The 17,282-nt window shown below is 42.9% G+C and overlaps 2 protein-coding genes across 2 annotated transcripts; one reads left to right on the top strand and one right to left on the bottom strand.

Moving 5' to 3' along the window:
- Window positions 1-1,327, top strand: lpar5b (lysophosphatidic acid receptor 5b). The gene has a single exon (XM_021588382.3). The coding sequence runs from the start codon at window positions 176-178 to the stop codon at window positions 1,103-1,105; it is 930 nt and encodes a 309-aa protein (XP_021444057.3). The 5' UTR covers window positions 1-175; the 3' UTR covers window positions 1,106-1,327.
- Window positions 1,328-2,340: 1,013 nt separating this feature from the next.
- Window positions 2,341-17,282, bottom strand: LOC110507957 (integral membrane protein 2C). Its single transcript, XM_021588383.3, has 6 exons — window positions 16,362-17,282; window positions 14,354-14,500; window positions 13,855-14,043; window positions 13,637-13,747; window positions 7,118-7,265; window positions 2,341-3,650 (listed from the first exon to the last, which is right to left on the bottom strand). Exons 1-6 carry the CDS (start codon window positions 16,455-16,457, stop codon window positions 3,559-3,561), a joined length of 783 nt encoding a protein of 260 aa, XP_021444058.3. The 5' UTR covers window positions 16,458-17,282; the 3' UTR covers window positions 2,341-3,558.

The following is a 17,282-nucleotide window of genomic DNA, read 5'->3' as shown; positions in this document are numbered from 1 at the left end:
ATTTCAAAAACAGAGTTAAGAACAGCTCAAACTTCATACAGACCGCTCTGCCAGGAAGTGGAAACCAGAGCACTGAGTTGCTGGTTTGTCGTGGTTTCTGTCTCTTTTCAGTTCACACGCACAGACACACACAGCTGCGTCTGTCTTAAAAGGAGCAGAGATACAGTACAGCACCATGAACAACACCAACGATACCTTAGAGGACAGCGCTCCGGAGCTAAGTTGTGTGAGTGCAGTGTATACAGTCTCTGCCGCGGTGTACGGCTGTGTGATGGTGCTGGGCCTGCCGCTCAACGCTGTGTCACTGTGGATTCTGCTACGCCGCCACGGCCTCAAATCCTCCAGCACGGTCTTCATGAGCCACCTGGCTCTGTCAGACCTGCTGCTGGTGCTCTCCCTGCCCACCCGGGTCTACTTCTACACCACAGGCACCTGGCCCCTGGGCATCCAGGCCTGCACGGCCACCACCATGCTGTTCCGCAACAACATCCGCTCCAGCGCCGTCTTCATCACATTCATTGGCCTGGACAGGCTGCTGGCTGTGGTCTACCCTCTAAGAACCCGCCACATCCGCACCACCACCAATGCCTGGAAGGCCTGTGTCTTCATCTGGGTCTTGATCGTGGCAGTCAACATCCCAGAGGCCCTCTACTTCATCAGTCAGATGAAGAGCTGTAATGCCACTGACAAATGCTTTGAGTTTACTCAAGAATGTGACTTGAATGTGCAGATAGCTGGTTACGTGCAGTTTGGGCTGGTGTTCGCCATGCTGGGGGTCAACGTGGTCTCCACCACCATGGTGTCCTGGACGCTACACAGGCACCTCAGCGATGCTGCCATGGTCAACAATAAGATGAATGTCATGCTGATCTTCACCATCAACCTTCTGATGTTTATTGTCTTCTTCCTGCCCTCCTCCATAGTGCTGATTCTCAAAATCAAGCAGGCTATCATGCCCATGTTCTGTCTGGCCAGCATCAACTGTTGTCTAGATCCACTGTTGTACTACTTCTCTTTAGATGCTTTCTGGAAGACGAAAGAGCGTTCTGACATAGAGGTTTCACTGGCCAGATCACATGAAAGTAGATTAGGGAGGACACAGTGAGAAACGACTACCGGTGAAGATAGTTTGAGGTAACTGCGTCAACATGTGTTCCTAAATATTCCACAATTTATAGTTAAATGTTCAATTCTATTTTGCCAAATGGCATTTGTTTTCTTGTTTTGTAACAGTTAATCTCTTCTTCTGTAAGTTGAATTGCACCCATCTGTACTTTTAAGATGTGCTCATATAATAGTTTTATTTAATAAACACTTTAAAACCGTATCTTTGTGATTTTGATCGTTAATAAGACTGAAGTCATTGACATTTACTGAATGTAGGTTTTGTTCATTGACTACAGTCCCTTTTCCAAAAGTACTGACAATAACTAAGGCTTTCAATTCTGCTTTCATCCACATGTAGGGCCGGGTGCATTTCCCACTGTTGAGTGGTTCAAACATCAGACAGTCATGTGAATTTGTTGATAATTCATGAGGATCCTGGCTGAGGAGCCAGGCAGGCAGCAGCAACCATCCAACAGCTCAGAGCCCTGCCACATGGAGGGGCATCTGTGTCCACGCTATATGACAGACTATAAGGAGTCACTATGGAGTTTAGTACAGGAAAGCCAGTGTAAAGATGGCTTGCAAACAAATTCATCCTTTGAGCCATTGTCTTCCAACAGGTGGGGTCACTCCTTTACAACGCTTATCCCTCAACCATCAGAAAAGGGGAATCGAAATGGTGGTATCTGCGAAAAGCCCCTATCTTACAAAAGATAATGTCTTTGGGCCTAAGAAAACTCTAATCAAGCAATGTATGTTGACTGGATATAGGCTATGTGAAATATGTGGTCTAAAAGGCTCTACATCTTGTGCTGCCCTAAAGGGAGTGACATGTAGAAGTTAGCTGGGACCTACAAAGATCTCCTTTTCCTCATGTCCTCTTTTTCCATGTATAAAAACTAGGTCACACAGCTCAATTAACTGTCTGAAAATAACATACTTTCCCACTATGCCCAAACAGGTCAGTGCATGAGATTTGTTTACACTTTACCTTACTAAAAGACACCTCATATCATACCACAGCTGTCCACTTAAACCTATATACTGTAGGACAGTCTGGTTTCACATGTTCACCCACTGACACAGGATAGGATCCATTACCTCCAGACAATGAAACAAGGCTGGTGGCACATACACAGAACCAAAGAGAACCGGGACAGCGAAATGTCCCAATGATGCCCACAATATAGTAACAACTATCATTTATTTAGAAAGAAAGGACAGAAGCCCCCGGGTGTTTAACTACTTTATTCACAGATAAGACTTCACCCGCAGACAAAATATACAGACCAGTCTAAGGTATAGATGAACAGATATAAGCTCCCTTACAGCAGTCAATACTTTAGTCCAGTCTCTGACTCTGGACCAAGGCTTTAAACATGCTTTTATAAAAGATTCTAACAGCGCAGTTTTTCCTTACAGAGAAAACACACATGCAGGGGGGAAAATCAAGACAGAATTCTACGAGAATGACTCACAGAAGCATTGATAAAGAGTGCAAATGAAGTGGGAGAGGCTCAACCTCCCCAGAAAGAAAGACCAAATAATGAAGAGGTGATAAGAGGGGCATTAAAATGGAGGAAGCAACTTTCTTTGATGCTTTCATATGGAAAAGGTGGGAGCAACTTTCTTTTATGGGCAGCTTGGCTAGAAATAATCTGGTATAATATTACATATAACTGCACACAGTAAGTAAAGAGCAAGTATTTCATGTCATGTACATTCTAGACTTTACTTACAATGCAGGTGCAAACATGCAAAGACTAATAATGGCTAATTTGTCTACCTCACTTCGTAGGGACACTGGTTCTTAAACTGACATTCACATTTAAAAAAAACAACTTTAGTCTGGTAGGGTGACTGAGCTAAAGAAGAAGACAGACCAGGTGAAAGAGAGAAGCAAGAGGGGTGCAGTGACAGAAACACTGAGACAAAGATCGAGAAAGCGATGCTGCACAACATTAGGTAGGGTGTTTGCTGAGGAACAGGATTTCTTGCCTTAGCACAGGGTCCTGTTACAAAACTAACAGGGACGAGCAGTAATTTCAAGAGCAGGGAAATCAATTACACTCACATTGACAACACATGAAAATGGTTGTCTTCCCAGACAACCGAGGCGTCACAAAATTCTCTTAAATCGACCCCCCCATCATAATAGGCTTAGGGGTTCTGCTACATGAAACTATTTAATCCAAGGTAAATCACAGAGAAAAACATGTATTATTGCAGCCAGGAAACACAAGGAAAACATCACTACTGACAAGTACAAAAATGAACAGTGTTTTTTTTATTTTAAAGAGACAGTAAAACGTATCAACAAAGGAACAAAACCATAGTTAAAGTGCAGCTGAAACGTAATTCAAAATATCTACACAGGGATGCGCTACAGTGGCTACAGTGGATAGAGAGGTGGCTGTGCCTTAGGGTGTCGTGCCCGACGTTCATGACAGTTTATGCTCCATCACAGATGACCGTCTCAACCACAAACGTGTTCTCAAAGTGGCGGATGCGATGGCAGTTCGCCGCTTCCCGTTTGTTGATGCCTACAAGTCAGACAGTGAAAGACTTTTATTAGACAAGAGAATACAGTGGCTTGCGAAAGTATTCACCCCCTTGGCTTTTTTCCTATTTTGTTGACTTAACCTTGAATTAAAATGTATTTTTGGGGGGGTTTGTATCATTTGATTTACACAACATGCCTACCACTTTGAAGACGCAACATTTTTTTTATTGGGAAACAAGAAATAACAAAAAAAAACATGTAAACATGAGCGTGTATAACTTCACTAAAGGTCAACCGATTAAATATGGCCGATTAAATATGGCCGATTGAATATGGCCGATTTCAAGTTAAAAAAAAAATTTTTACACCTTTATTTAATCTTTATTTAACTAGGCAAGTCAGTTAAGAACACATTCTTATTTTCAATGACGGCCTAGGAACGGTGGGTTAACTGCCTTGTTCAGGGGCAGACCCACTGATTTTTTCCTTGTCAGCTCGGGGATTCAATCTTGCAACCTTACAGTTAACTAGTCCAATGCTCTAACCACCTGCCTCTCACTGCACTCCACGAGGAGCCTGCCTGTTACGCGAATGCAGTAAGCCAAGGTAAGTTGCTTGCTAGCATTAAACTTATCTTATAAAAAACAATCAATCACTAACTAGTTAACTATACACGGTTGATGATATTACTAGTTTATCTAGCGTGTTCTGCGTTGCATATAATCGATGCGGTGCGTATTCGCGAAAAAGGAGTCCTTGCTCCAATGTCTACCTAACCATAAACATCAATGCCTTTCTTAAAATCAATACACAGAAGTATATATTTTTAAACCTGCATATTTAGCTAAAAGAAATCCAGGTTAGCAGGCAATATTAACCAGGTGAAATTGTGTCACTTCTCTTGAGTTCCTTGCACGCAGAGTCAGTGTATATGCAACAGTTTGGGCAGCCTAATTTGCCAGAATTTTACATTATTATGACATAACATTGAAGGTTGTGCAATGTAACAGCAATATTTAGACTTATGGATGCCACTCGTTAGATAAAATACGGAAAGGTTCCCTATTTCACTGAAAGAATAAACGTCTTGTTTTCGAGATGATAGTTTCCGGATTCGACCATATTAATGACCTAAGGATCATATTTATGTGTGTTATTATGTTATAATTAAGTCTATGATTTGATAGAGCAGTCTGACTGAGCGATGGTAGGCACCAGCAGGCTCGTAAGCATTCATTCAAACAGCACTTGTGTGTTTTGCCAGCAGCTCTTTGCTGTGCTTCAAGCATTGCGCTGTTTATGACTTCAAGCCCATCAACTCCCAAGATTAGGCTGGTGTAACCGATGTGAAATGGCTAGCTAGTTAGCGGGGTGAGCGCTAATAGCGTTGCAAACGTCACTCGCTCTGAGACTTGGAGTAGTTATTCTCCTTGCTCTGCATGGGTAACGCTGCTTCGAGGGTGGCTGTTGTCGATGTGTTCCTGGTTTGAGCCCAGGTAGGGGCGAGGAGAGGGACGGAAGCTATACTGTTACACTGGCAATACTAAAGTGCCTATAAGAACATCCAATAGTCAAAAAGGTACTGCATATGAAATACAAATGGTAGAGAGAGAAATAGTCCTATATTTACTATAACTACAACCTAAAACTTCTTACCTGGGAATATTGAAGACTCATGTTAAAAGGAACCACCAGCTTTCATATGTTGTCATGTTCTGAGCAAGGAACTTAAACGTTAGCTTTCTTACATGGCACATATTGCACTTTTACTTTCTTCTCCAACACTTTGTTTTTGCATTATTTAAACCAAATTGAACATGTTTCATTATTTATTTGTGGCTAAATAGATTTTATTGATGTATTATATTAAGTTAAAATATGTTCATTCAGTATTGTTGTAATTGTCATTATTACCATTTTAATGTTTTATTTTTATTATGTTTTTTTTTTTAATGTAAAAAAAAATAAAAAAATCAACATCGACTTTTTTTGGTCCACCAATAATCGGTATCCGTGTTGAAAAATCATAAATTGGTCGCCCTCTACTATTCACCAACCAAGTCAATACTTTGTAGAGCCACCTTTTGCAGCAATTACAGCTGCAAGCCTCTTGGGGTGTCTCTATAAGCTTGGCACATCTAGCCACTGGAATTTGTGCCCATTCTTCAAGGCAAAACTGCTCTATCTCCTTCAAGTTGGTGTACAGCAATCCAAGTCATATCACAGACTCTCAATTGGATTGAAGTCTGGGCTTTGACTAGGCCATTCCAATACATTTAAATGTTTCCCCTTAAACCACTTGAGTGTTGCTTTAGCAGTATGCTTCGGGTCATTGTCCTGCTGGAAGGTGAACCGCCGACCCAGTCTCAAATCTCTGGAAAAGTGAAAACAGGTTTCCCTCAAGAATTTCCGTGTATTTAGCACCATCCATCATTCCTTCAATTCTGACCAGTTTCCCAGTCCCTGCCGATGAAAAACATCCCCACAGCATGGTGTTCTCAGGGTGATGAGGTGTTGGATTTGTGCCAGACATAGTGTTTTCCTTGATAGTCAAAAAGCTCAATTTTAGTCTCATCTGACCAGAGATCCTTCTTCCATATGTTTGGGGAGTCTCCCACATGGCTCTTGGCAAACACCAAACATGGTTGCTTCTTTTTTTCTTTGAGCAATTACTTTTTTTTATGGCCACTCTTCCCTTCCTTAAAGCCCAACTCTGTGGAGTGTACGGCTTAAAGTGGTCCTTTGGACAGATACTCCAATCTCCACCATGGAGCTTTGCAGCTCCATCAGGGTTATCTTTTGTCTCTTTGTTGCCTCTCTGATTAATTCCCTCCTTGCCTGGTCTGTGAGATTTGGTGGGTGGCCGTCTTGGCAGGTTTGTTGTGTTCCCATATTCTTCATTTTTTATATAAAGGATTTAAAAGGTGCTATGTGGGATGTTCAAAGTGTCTGATATTGTTTTATAACTCAACCCTGATCTGTACTTCTCCACAACTTTGTCCATGACCTGTTTGGAGAGCTCCTTGGTCTTCATGGTGGCGCTTGCTTGGTTGTGCCCCTTGTTTAGCGGTGTTGCAGACTCTGGGGCCGTTTGGAACAGGTGTATATATACTGAGATCATGTGACACTTAGATGGCACACAGGGGGACTTTAACTAATTATGTGGCTTTTGAAGGTAATTGGTTGCACCAGATCTTATTTAGGGGCTTATTTAGGATCTTACATATGTACGCACCACTTTTAAAATTTTATTTTTTAGAATGTTTTTAAACAAGTATCTTTTTATTTCTTTTACTTCACCAATTTGGCCTATTTTGTGTATGTCCATTACATGAAATCCAAATAAAAATCCATTTAAATTACAGTTTGTAATGCAACAAAATAGGAAAAATGCCAAGGGGTATGAATACTTTTGCAAGGCACTGTAGGTGGACCATTCAGACCCTGAGTGACTCCCACAACCCTATACAAGGCTCTGAACCTCCCCATCACCTCTCCCCAACCTACGTCTGCGGGCGTGGCGCTTCAGGCGGTATGTGTCCTTGCCGTTACACAGGCGGTAGATGAAGGGCCCCAGCTGGCGCATGTTATGAACCTTCCCCGTCACAACCATCTCCTCCTGGATAATGTAGGTCTGGGGAAGGTACGTCCCCTTCTAAAAGACAGAGAGGGGGAGGTAGACAGGGTTAGAATTCAGAAAGAGAAAAAGAGAAGGGACAGGAGAGAGAAAGAACCCAGACTTCATCAAATAAATTGGAAATAAAGATATCGTCATCCTACAACAAACATGGTATAGAGGAAATGGACCCACTGGTTGCCCCCTAGGTTACAGAGAGTTGGTAGTCCCATCCACCAAACTACCAAGTGTGAAACAGGGAAGAGACTCGGTAAAATTTGTAAAAACAGGAACATTTTACATCTGGCTAGAAATTAATCTCAACAGAGAAACATTTCCTTGTGTGTGCTACCTATATCCCCCCAATAGATACCCCATACTTTAATGAAGACATGTTTGCCCATCTTAGAGGGGGAGATAAACCATTTCCAGACCCAGGGACATGTACTAGTCTGTGGTAACCTAAATGACAGAACTGGACAAGAACCTGACACCCTCAACACACAGGGGGACAAACACCTACCTGGAGGTGACAGCATTCCCTCCCAAATATGCCCCCCTACACACAACTATGACAAAACAGGTCACAACTCCTGTCAGCTCTGTCACACGCTGGGTCTGTACATAGTCAATGGTAGGCTTCAAGGAGACTCCTATGGTAGGTACACCAATAGCTCATCCCTTGGCAGTAGTACTGTAAATTACTTTATCACTGACCTCAACCCAATCTCTCAGAGCATTCACAGTCAGCCCACTGACACCTCTACCAGATCACATCAAGATAACAGTCTACTGAACAGAGCAATACTCAATCCTGAGGCATCAAAGCCAAAGGAACTGCACAATATTAAGAAATGCTATAGATGGAAGGAAAGTGGTATAGAAACCTACTAAAAAACAACTAATTCAATCACTTTCAGATAACTTCCTGGACAAAACATTTCACTGTAATAGTGAAGGTGTAAACTTACCAGTAGAAAACCTAAACAGTATATTTGACCTCTGCTTTCCTATCAAATCTAACAATTTCAAGAGGACAGCCTAAGAACATTAACAACAATGACAAATGGTTTGATGAACAATGTAAAAACCTAAGAATGAAATTCAGAAACCTATCCAACCAAAAACAGAGACCCAGAAAACCTGAGCCTACGCCTTCGCTATGGTGAATCACTAAAACAATATAGAAATACACAACGGGAAAAGAAGGAACAGCACGTCAGAAATCAGCTAAATGTAACTGAAGAATCTATAGACCGTGGTTACACTTAACAAACAACACGAAAAGTTATCTATCCAAAACGGAGATGGATAAACCACTACTCCAATCTTTTTTCAAATCAAGTTTTTGTGTCACATGCATTGAATACAACAGGTATAGATAGACCTTCCCAGAGCCGTGTGCTTTTCTAGTTAAAGCTAGCTAATATTGTACCTGGTTGGTTAGCTCCCAGCACGGTGGCATTGTTGACACTTTGTTCATTGTTGTTAGCTGTCTGGGTCGTTAGCTAACGTTGTGTGTGTGATCTCAAACAAATGTGCGCAACCGCAACATTCAAACGAGGCTACAAAGAAAACTAATGGGACGGTAGCGACTGTGTTGACGTCAAAATCGGTTTCTATTCAAGCGTTGATCGACATGGTAATTGCTCTATAGTATTGGAGAAAAGTAGAAAAAAAAACTGACCCTCCGTTACATCGTGATGTGTCATGTCGTAACGTACAGAACGCATAAAGCAACTATTTCTGTCTTACAATCTCTCTCCACCAGGTGTAGCACTTCTATCATCCTTTAAAAACAAGAAATGGACAGTGACGGGGGTAAGGGGGGGTACCTAGTAATTTTTTTCATCATCATTGCATGCGATCATCATTCTCAAAGCCGCTGTTAACTTCTAAGATCACTTTAGCACCGCCCAAAAACCCAATTCAAATTCGACACAAACCTTCAAATAGGTATGTAATGACACATTATATAAACTCTTTATAGTGTTTTATTTACATTTTAGAGGTGATAAGGTGATAAGTTGGACAGATCGAGTGAAAAAAAGCAATTTTCCCACACAACATCTCTCCTTCTCACTATCACGCATTAGTTTTGCTGCCAGACCCGCCATTTTTAAAAAGACCCGACGGGGCTCATTGTCTGCTTAAATTATGCAGAAACGGGCAGCGTTTAGGTCATGTAATTGATTCTGTTGGAAAGGGGAGAAATTGTGCTTTACAATGGTATTGACATTACAGTTGATCTGGAAGTATTACGCTTTTGGGGCGCTAAAATAAAAGGGCAATTGTACGGACCAAGGCGATGTACGAGTTTACGTTATATGTCTTAAGCTAATGTTAGATGGTTGGCTAACTAGCAGACATTATTATTAATTTCCAAAAAGCTGTTTGCTTTCCAAGTTAGAGCCTAATGTTAGCTAGCTAGCATATCCCTCTATTGGTGTGGGGGCTGTGCTTTGGCAAAGTGGGTGGGGTTATATCCTTCCTGTTTGGCCCTGTCCGGGGGTGTCCTCGAATGTGGCCACAGTGTCTCCTGACCCCTCCTGTCTCAGCCTCCAGTATTTATGCTGCAGTAGTTTATGTGTCGGAGGGCTAGGGTCAGTTTGTTATATCTGGAGTACTTCTCCTGTCCTATTCGGTGTCCTGTGTGAATGTAAGTGTTTTTTTTCCTCTCTCTCTCTCTCTGAGGACCTGAGCCCTAGAACCATGCCTCAGGACTACCTGACATGATGACTCCTTGCTGTCCCCAGTCCACCTGGCCGTGCTGCTGCTCCAGTTTCAACTGTTCTGCCTTATTATTATTGGACCATGCTGGTCATTTATGAACATTTGAACATCTTGGCCATGTTCTGTTATAATCTCCACGCGGCACAGCCAGAAGAGAACTGGCCACCCCTCATAGCCTGGTTCCTCTCTAGGTTTCTTCCTAGGTTTTGGCCAGTCTAGGGAGTTTTTCCTAGCCACCGTGCTTCTACACCTGCATTGCTTGCTGTTTGGGGTTTTAGGGTGGGTTTCTGTACAGCACTTTGAGATATCAGCTGATGTACGAAGGGCTATATAAATACATTTGATTTTGATTTGATTGCACCTGGTTGGTTAGCTCCCATCAATGTGGCATTGTTGGCACTTTGTTCATTGTCGTTTAACTAGCTATCATTAGCTAGCTGGCTGGCTCGTTAGCTAACGTTACGTGACGCGTGTACAACACCCGTTGAATATGGCCAGTGTCAGTAAACGTCTGCAAAAAAGCATAATTAAAATGTTGCCAGCAGAGCTGGTTAGGCTGTTTTCATGTTATCCAGAGGTAAACAAATCATCGGCCAGAGCATCAAGTGTGCGCTCCGAGATGGGTAGGGCTAAAGCTAAAGAGGGTGTGAACGATGCTGAATGGGTTTAGACAAAGAAGAGCTCTTCACTAGATACCAAAACATTCAAAGGCCATTTTCTCAAAAGTGAGTTGACAAGTTGATCAACTTCCAAAGCAGAATTACTTTACCATTGTTCCTCAAATGCAGTCTATGATATACCATTTTGTAGATCTGAGTCTCTACTTTTATGCAATGTAGGAAACACCATTTCACATTTTGCTACATAAGACCGAATCCAGGTGGTGAGTCACATATATACAGTGCCTTCGGAAAGTATTCAGAACCCTTGATGTTTCCCCCATTTTGTTACAGCCTTGTTCAAAAATTTCTACACACAATACACCATAATGACAAAGCAAACAGGTTTTTAGAAATGTTTGCTAATTTATAAAAAATAAAACTGAAATATCACATTTACATTAGCATCAAGTCTTCTTGGGTATGAGTTTCTCCCATTCTTCTCTGCAGATCCTCTCAAGCACTGTCAGGTTGGATAGTGTCGCTGCACTCCAGAAATGTTCGAACAGGTTCAAGTCCGGGCTCTGGCTGGGCCAATCAAGGACATTCAGAGACTTGTGCCGAAGCCACTTCTGCTTTGTCTTGGCAGTGTGCTTAGGGTTGTTGTCCTGTTAGAAGGTGAACCTGCTACCACCATCATGCCATAGGGATGGTGCCAGGTTTCCTCTAGACATGACGCTCGGCATTCAGGTCAAAGAGGTCAATCTTGGTTTCATCCGACCACAGAATCTTGTTTCTCATGGTCAGAGAGTCCTTTAGGTGCCTTTTGGCAAACTCCAAGCGGGCTGTCATGTGCCTTTTACTGAAGAGTGGCTTCCGTCTGGCCACTCTACCATAAAGGCCTGATTTGTGGAGTGCTGCAGAGATGGGAGAACCTTCCAGAAAGACAACCATCTCCACAAAGGAACTGCAGAGCTCTGTCAGAGTGACCATCGGGTTCTTGGTCACCTCCCTGACCAAGGCCCTTCTCCCCGGATTGTTCAGTTTGGCCAGACAGCCAGCTCTAGGAAGAGTCTTGGTGGTTCCAAACCTCTAATTAAGAATGATGGAGGCCACTGTGTTCTTGGAGACCTTCAATGCTGCAGAAATGTTTTGGTACCCTTCCCCAGATCCTCGGCACAATCCTGTCTCGGAGCACTACAGACAATTCCTTCAACCTCATGGCTTGGTTTTTGCTCTGACATGCACTGTCAACTGTGGGACCTTACAACAAAAGAAAATCAACTTTTCACGTTGTCATTATGGGGCATTTTAGAATAAGGCTGTAACAAAATGTTGAAAAAGTCAAGGGGTCTGAATACTTTCCGAAGGCACTGTATATCAACAAATTGGCGAGGCCACTAGAACAGTCTGCAGCCCCCGACCTCACCCTACTAGAATCTGAAGTCAAATGTCCACTGTTTGCTGATGATCTGGTACTTCTGTCCAACCCAGGAGGGCCTACAGCAGCAACTAGATCTTCTGCACAGATTCTGTCAGACCTGGGCCTGACAGTAAATCTCAGTAAGACAAAAAATGGTGTTCCAAAAAAGGTCCAGTTCATAGGACCACAAATTCAAATTCCATCTAGACACTGTTGCCATAGAGCACACAAAAAAACTATACACACCTCTACCTACCTCACCACAGGTAACTTCCACAAAGCTGTGAACGATCTGAGAGACAAGGCAAGAAGGGCCCTCAAAAGGAGCATAAAATTTGACATACCAAGTAGGATCTGACTAAAAATACTTGATTCAGTTATAGAACCCATTGCCCTTTATGGTTGTGAGGTCTGGGGTCCGCTCACCAACAAAGAATTCACAAAATGAGACAAACACCAAACTGACACTCCACATGCAGAATTCTACAAAAAATATCCTCTGTTTACAATGTAAAACACCAAATAATGCATGCAGAGCAGAATTAGGCCAATACCCGCTAATGATCAAAATCCAGAAAAGAGACGTTATATTCTTCAACCACCTAAAACGAAGCAATTCCCAAACCTTCCATAACAAAGCCATCACCTACAGAGAGATGGACCTGGAGAAGAGTCCCCTAAGCAAGCTGGTCCTGAGGCTCGGTTTACAAACACAAACAGAACTCACAGAGCCCCAGGACAGCAACACAATTAGACCCAACCAAATCATGAGAAAACAAAAATATAATTACTTGACACATTGGAAAGATTTAGCAAAAAAACAGAGCAAACTAGAAATGTTCTTTGGCCCTAAACAGAGAGTACACAGTGGCAGAATACCTGACCACTGTGACTGACCCAAAATAAGGAAAGCTTTGACTATGTACAGGCTCAGTGAGCATAGCCTTGCTATTGAGAAAGGCAGCCAAAGGCAGACCTGGCTCTCAAGAGAAGACAGGCTATGTGCACACTGACCACAAAATGAGGTGGAAACTGAGCTGCACTTCCTAACCTCCTGCCAAATGTATGACCATAGAGACACACATTTCCCTCAGATTACAGATCCACAAAGAATTTGAAAACAAATCCAATTTTGATCGATTCCACAGTGTGCCATTACAACAGCAAGATGTGTGACCTGTTGCCACAAGAAAAGGGCAACCAGTGAAGAACAAACATTGTAAATACAACCCATATTTATGTTGATTTATTTTCCCTTTTCTACTTTAACTATTTGCACATTGTTACAACACTGTATATAAACTATGACAATTGAAATGTATCAATGACTTTGGATCTTTTGTGAGTGTAATGTTTACTGTTACTTTTTTATTGTTCATTTCACATTTATCATCTATTTCACTTACTGTGACAATGTGAACATATGTTTCCCATGCCAATAAAGCCCTATGAATTTAATTGAGAGGGACAGAGGGGGAGAGAGAGAGAGGGACAGAAGGAAGAGAGAACATAATAGGTTGTGGAATATGAGAGATGGTATCTCAGACAGGCAGAGACAGACAGGCAGAGACAGAGAGACAGAGACAGAGAGAGAGAGACCGAGAGACAGACAGAGAGAGAGAGACAGAGCCAGAGAGAGAGAGGACTTATGTTACCTTAACATTGACCAGCAGTTCCCAGAGGTTCCGTGGGGGCATGACGATGGTGGTATTGAGCTCGATGACATAGCATTTGTCCAAAGCGATGTCATGGTAGGCTGTCAGTCCCTGGTGACATAGAGAAAACAAATAAATAATGTCCAAAAACTTGCTGATTGACTCTCCATCCTACGAGAGGTGTGTGTTTGCATGTGCATGTGCTCGGTCCTCCTCACCCTGTGAAAGTCGTGGATGATGTCAGCAGGGTCACTTCCTCCAAAATGGGGCACAGGCACGCTGATCTGCTCATAGTTGTCTTCCAGGTAGATGCCCACGTTCTCCTCCAGCTCCTGTCTGCCTCTCAGAGGGGCGTACACTGAGTCCTCATAACGAACCCTGCAGTGGAACAGACTCTCCTCTGGGATCTAGGTCAAGGCCCAGGGGAACCGTTAGCAAGGCTATCACTAACTATCATCTTCATTATCACAGTCTCTACTATTACTAAATGTTTCATGATCCCCGACTGGGATAGAAAGACCAACGTGCTGATAACCAAATGGAAAATCTCCAATGTAGATCATAACAACAACACCATCAGAGGCAGTTACACCAGGAAGCACATTTACAAATCCCACATCAAAAGATAGGACAATAGAGGATAGGCCTAAGTGGTATCATCAGAGTGTTGTCTCATACTGTCACTGTACTGAGACACTGTATGTAGATGCTAGGTACCTGGGGTATGAAGTAGTAGCGATAGACATAGATGGAGGCCAACACCAGGCCAGACATGAAGACCACCAGGCCAGAGGTCAGGCAACATAGGCCGTTCAGAGGAGACCTCTGGGAGCGCAGAGGCAGAACCAGCTCCTCATCATCCTCCTGACAGGGAGACACACAGGGTCACATACATGAATACACACACATCACACCAGGCTAGTGTCCTGTCCAGGGTGTGTACTTCTACATCAAGCTGCCTCACGCTATGAACAAACTCAGACAAAGCTTTCTTGCCCAAGGCTTACTTACTTAATTATCACCCCCCCTCCTCCTCCTAGGTAAAAAGGATACTCACAGCTAGTGTTTCACATATATTCTATGGTCACATCAAGACAGGGCAGACTAAGTCAGGTTGGGTTAGGAGTATTATGCTTCTGCTCTTAGATAGAAAGATGACTACAAAAGTGAATCCTGAAACCTGCAGCTATAGTTACGGTAGGTGGAATAAATCTGCATGTTGTAGCAGGGAAACAGCAACGTGGGTGGCAGAGAGAGGGATGACAGAGTGGTTAGCAATGTGGCACTTCTAAGATGGAGAGTAATGCCACCCCCAGTCTCTCACCCCATCTGCCGCTGCCACACGCTCCACCGGTGTGTTGGCAGCGTGTCACGGGTTGGCTTTCTACCGTATATATGTGCAACTACGTGGGTGGATAGGTACATTTATCCTGGAGGATGAGCTCTGAGCGTAGGAGACAAAAAAGCAAGTTATTCTTAGCTGGTACTTGGAGTGAAATTCTCCTGACATTGCTATTGCCTGCATCTGAAAACAGCTCACAGACTATCAAACCAAAAACCTTGGTGTTATGACAACCTGTGTTGAAGGATAAACTAGGAGATAAAATGCACAAGGACGAAGGGATAGACTACACATCATTTTCACTGTGTGTGGGTGTCTGTGCGTATGCATGTATGTATGTATGCATGCATGTGTCTGTGCTCCCCAGAGGCAGATAGCTACCAGTGTTCTCCTTTCCTACTGATTGAGATAGGAGGGCCTTACATGGACTGAGAACATGACAATGGTCTGTCTACATTTCCAACAAACGCTATAGAAGATAATGGCCAATAGGCAACTGCCAACTTCCCCTTGAGATAAAAACTGGCAGACATACACCCTAATTGGTTTAGATGCATCCTTCTAACCTTTGATAAAATACACATCTAAGGCTTTAGTTGTAGCTCATTACTGTCTGCAAGTGGCTGACTAAAAGCAAAGCATATTTGATTAGATTTGAAACTGCAGCATGCTGGGGAGCGAAGCTTTCCTAGAACCACTGCATCACAAGTTGAGAACTGTAGCCTACTGATGGCACAGTGATGCTGCTTATGAAATATGAACTTGCATGGCAAGCAGTAGTAACCTCCATCTGCCATTTTGTCTGCTGCCTGTGTTTGGTAAACATGCTTTTCTTGTAATCCATTCACATTTGCCAAGAAATAATTCTTCATAATCCACAGCAAGCATTATAGGTTTATGCTTAAAGCAAAAGTAACAACTTGATACTCCTTGGTTTAGGTTCTTACAGCTAATAATTTATCGGTCAATTCTCATAGCCTAACGTTTGCCTAAATAACTGATGTTGATAAAGCTAATTTGACTAAGAACATCCACTTAACTATGTTCAATAGTAATGTTAGCAGTGCCCCTTTGTTCATTCAATCGGCTATTTGGCAAAGTGCCGACATTTCCACAAATAGCTTGTTAGCCGCACAGCATCGTTTTATTTCCTGCCAAATGGCAATGGCTGCTCTGACCTCAAATAATGTTCTAAAGCACCTGCTGCGTTCTTCAATGTGCCAGTAAATGTCAAGTAAAATGCACCGCAGACGCTTGACGAACCCACCGCGCGCGACTAAATAATTATTGGAAGTAGCACCAGTTAGCTCTGTTTTATCGAAGGGCAATGCACACAAAGCGATATCATGTTGCAACCACAACGAAAATGCATCACTAACTTACCATCGGATGGGTTATGAGAATTTCGGTCTTTTCGCCATCATTCTCCTCCTTCTCGACTTTCTGACCCGCGACGGACAGGAAAGTGATCTTGACCATTGCTGTTCCTGTCAAAGACTAATCGGGTGGGTTTCGTTTCCTCTAGCTAAGGTAGCTAGATCCCCTACTCGTATGTGAGCCTTAACTGTTGTTACTGACACAATGTATCTGGTTGTCTTGTTCTTCTTCGATGGGGTTTCACGGCGGTTGGAGTTAAATGTGCATTACCGCCACTAGCTGGATGGTTTATTGAATAAGAAACAAAACAATTAACATTTCGGGAATGGGGTGAAACGAAATCATACAAAATAAAACACGTCACACTTCTTCAATCACAGTCCACTCCAAAATACATCCCTACACATACATTCACCGAAAGGGTTTCTTGCACCGCCTTGGCTGTGAAATCACAAAGACCCACAAAAATTGGAAACCACGAAATTGGGTAAATAAATAAAGGAACGTTTAGGTGACTCGGTCAAATGTACGCTAGAGGACTGTTTTGCTAGCAGACACTGGAATATGTTCCGTGATTCATCCAACCGCATTGCGGAGCATACTACCTCAGTCACCAGTTTCATCAATAAGTGCATTGACAACGTCGTCCCCACAGTGACCATACGTACATATCCCAACCTGAAGCCATGGATTACAGGCAACATTCGCACCGAGCTTGTTAGTGTGCCGCTTTCAATGAGCGGGACACAAATACGGATGCTTATAAGAAATCCAGCCATGCCCTCAGACGAACCATCAAACATTTGTTTTTTTTGAAAAAGCTGTTGCGCAGCAACTCACTGCCTTCCTGAAGACAAACAATGTATACGAAATGCTTCAGTCTGGTTTTAGACCCCATCATAGCACTGAGACTGCACTTGTGAAGGT

Source organism: Oncorhynchus mykiss, chromosome 27, assembly GCF_057628025.1.
Source record: "Oncorhynchus mykiss isolate SJ-2025 chromosome 27, ASM5762802v1, whole genome shotgun sequence".
In the NCBI taxonomy this organism is placed as follows: domain Eukaryota; kingdom Metazoa; phylum Chordata; class Actinopteri; order Salmoniformes; family Salmonidae; genus Oncorhynchus; species Oncorhynchus mykiss.
Note: the sequence above shows the minus strand (reverse complement) of the source record. Positions and strands in the feature narration are given on the sequence as shown.

Excerpts from the sequence above, each read along its gene's own strand:
- lpar5b (XM_021588382.3), top strand. The coding sequence starts at position 176 with ATGAACAACACCAACGATACCTTAGAGGACAGCGCTCCGGAGCTAAGT.
- LOC110507957 (XM_021588383.3), bottom strand. The coding sequence starts at position 16,457 with ATGGTCAAGATCACTTTCCTGTCCGTCGCGGGTCAGAAAGTCGAGAAG. Across the intron at positions 14,044-14,353 it reads GCTACTACTTCATACCCCAG|ATCCCAGAGGAGAGTCTGTT; the intron begins GTACCTAGCATC and ends GCCTTGACCTAG. Across the intron at positions 3,651-7,117 it reads GAAGCGCCACGCCCGCAGAC|GCATCAACAAACGGGAAGCG; the intron begins GTAGGTTGGGGA and ends TCTGACTTGTAG.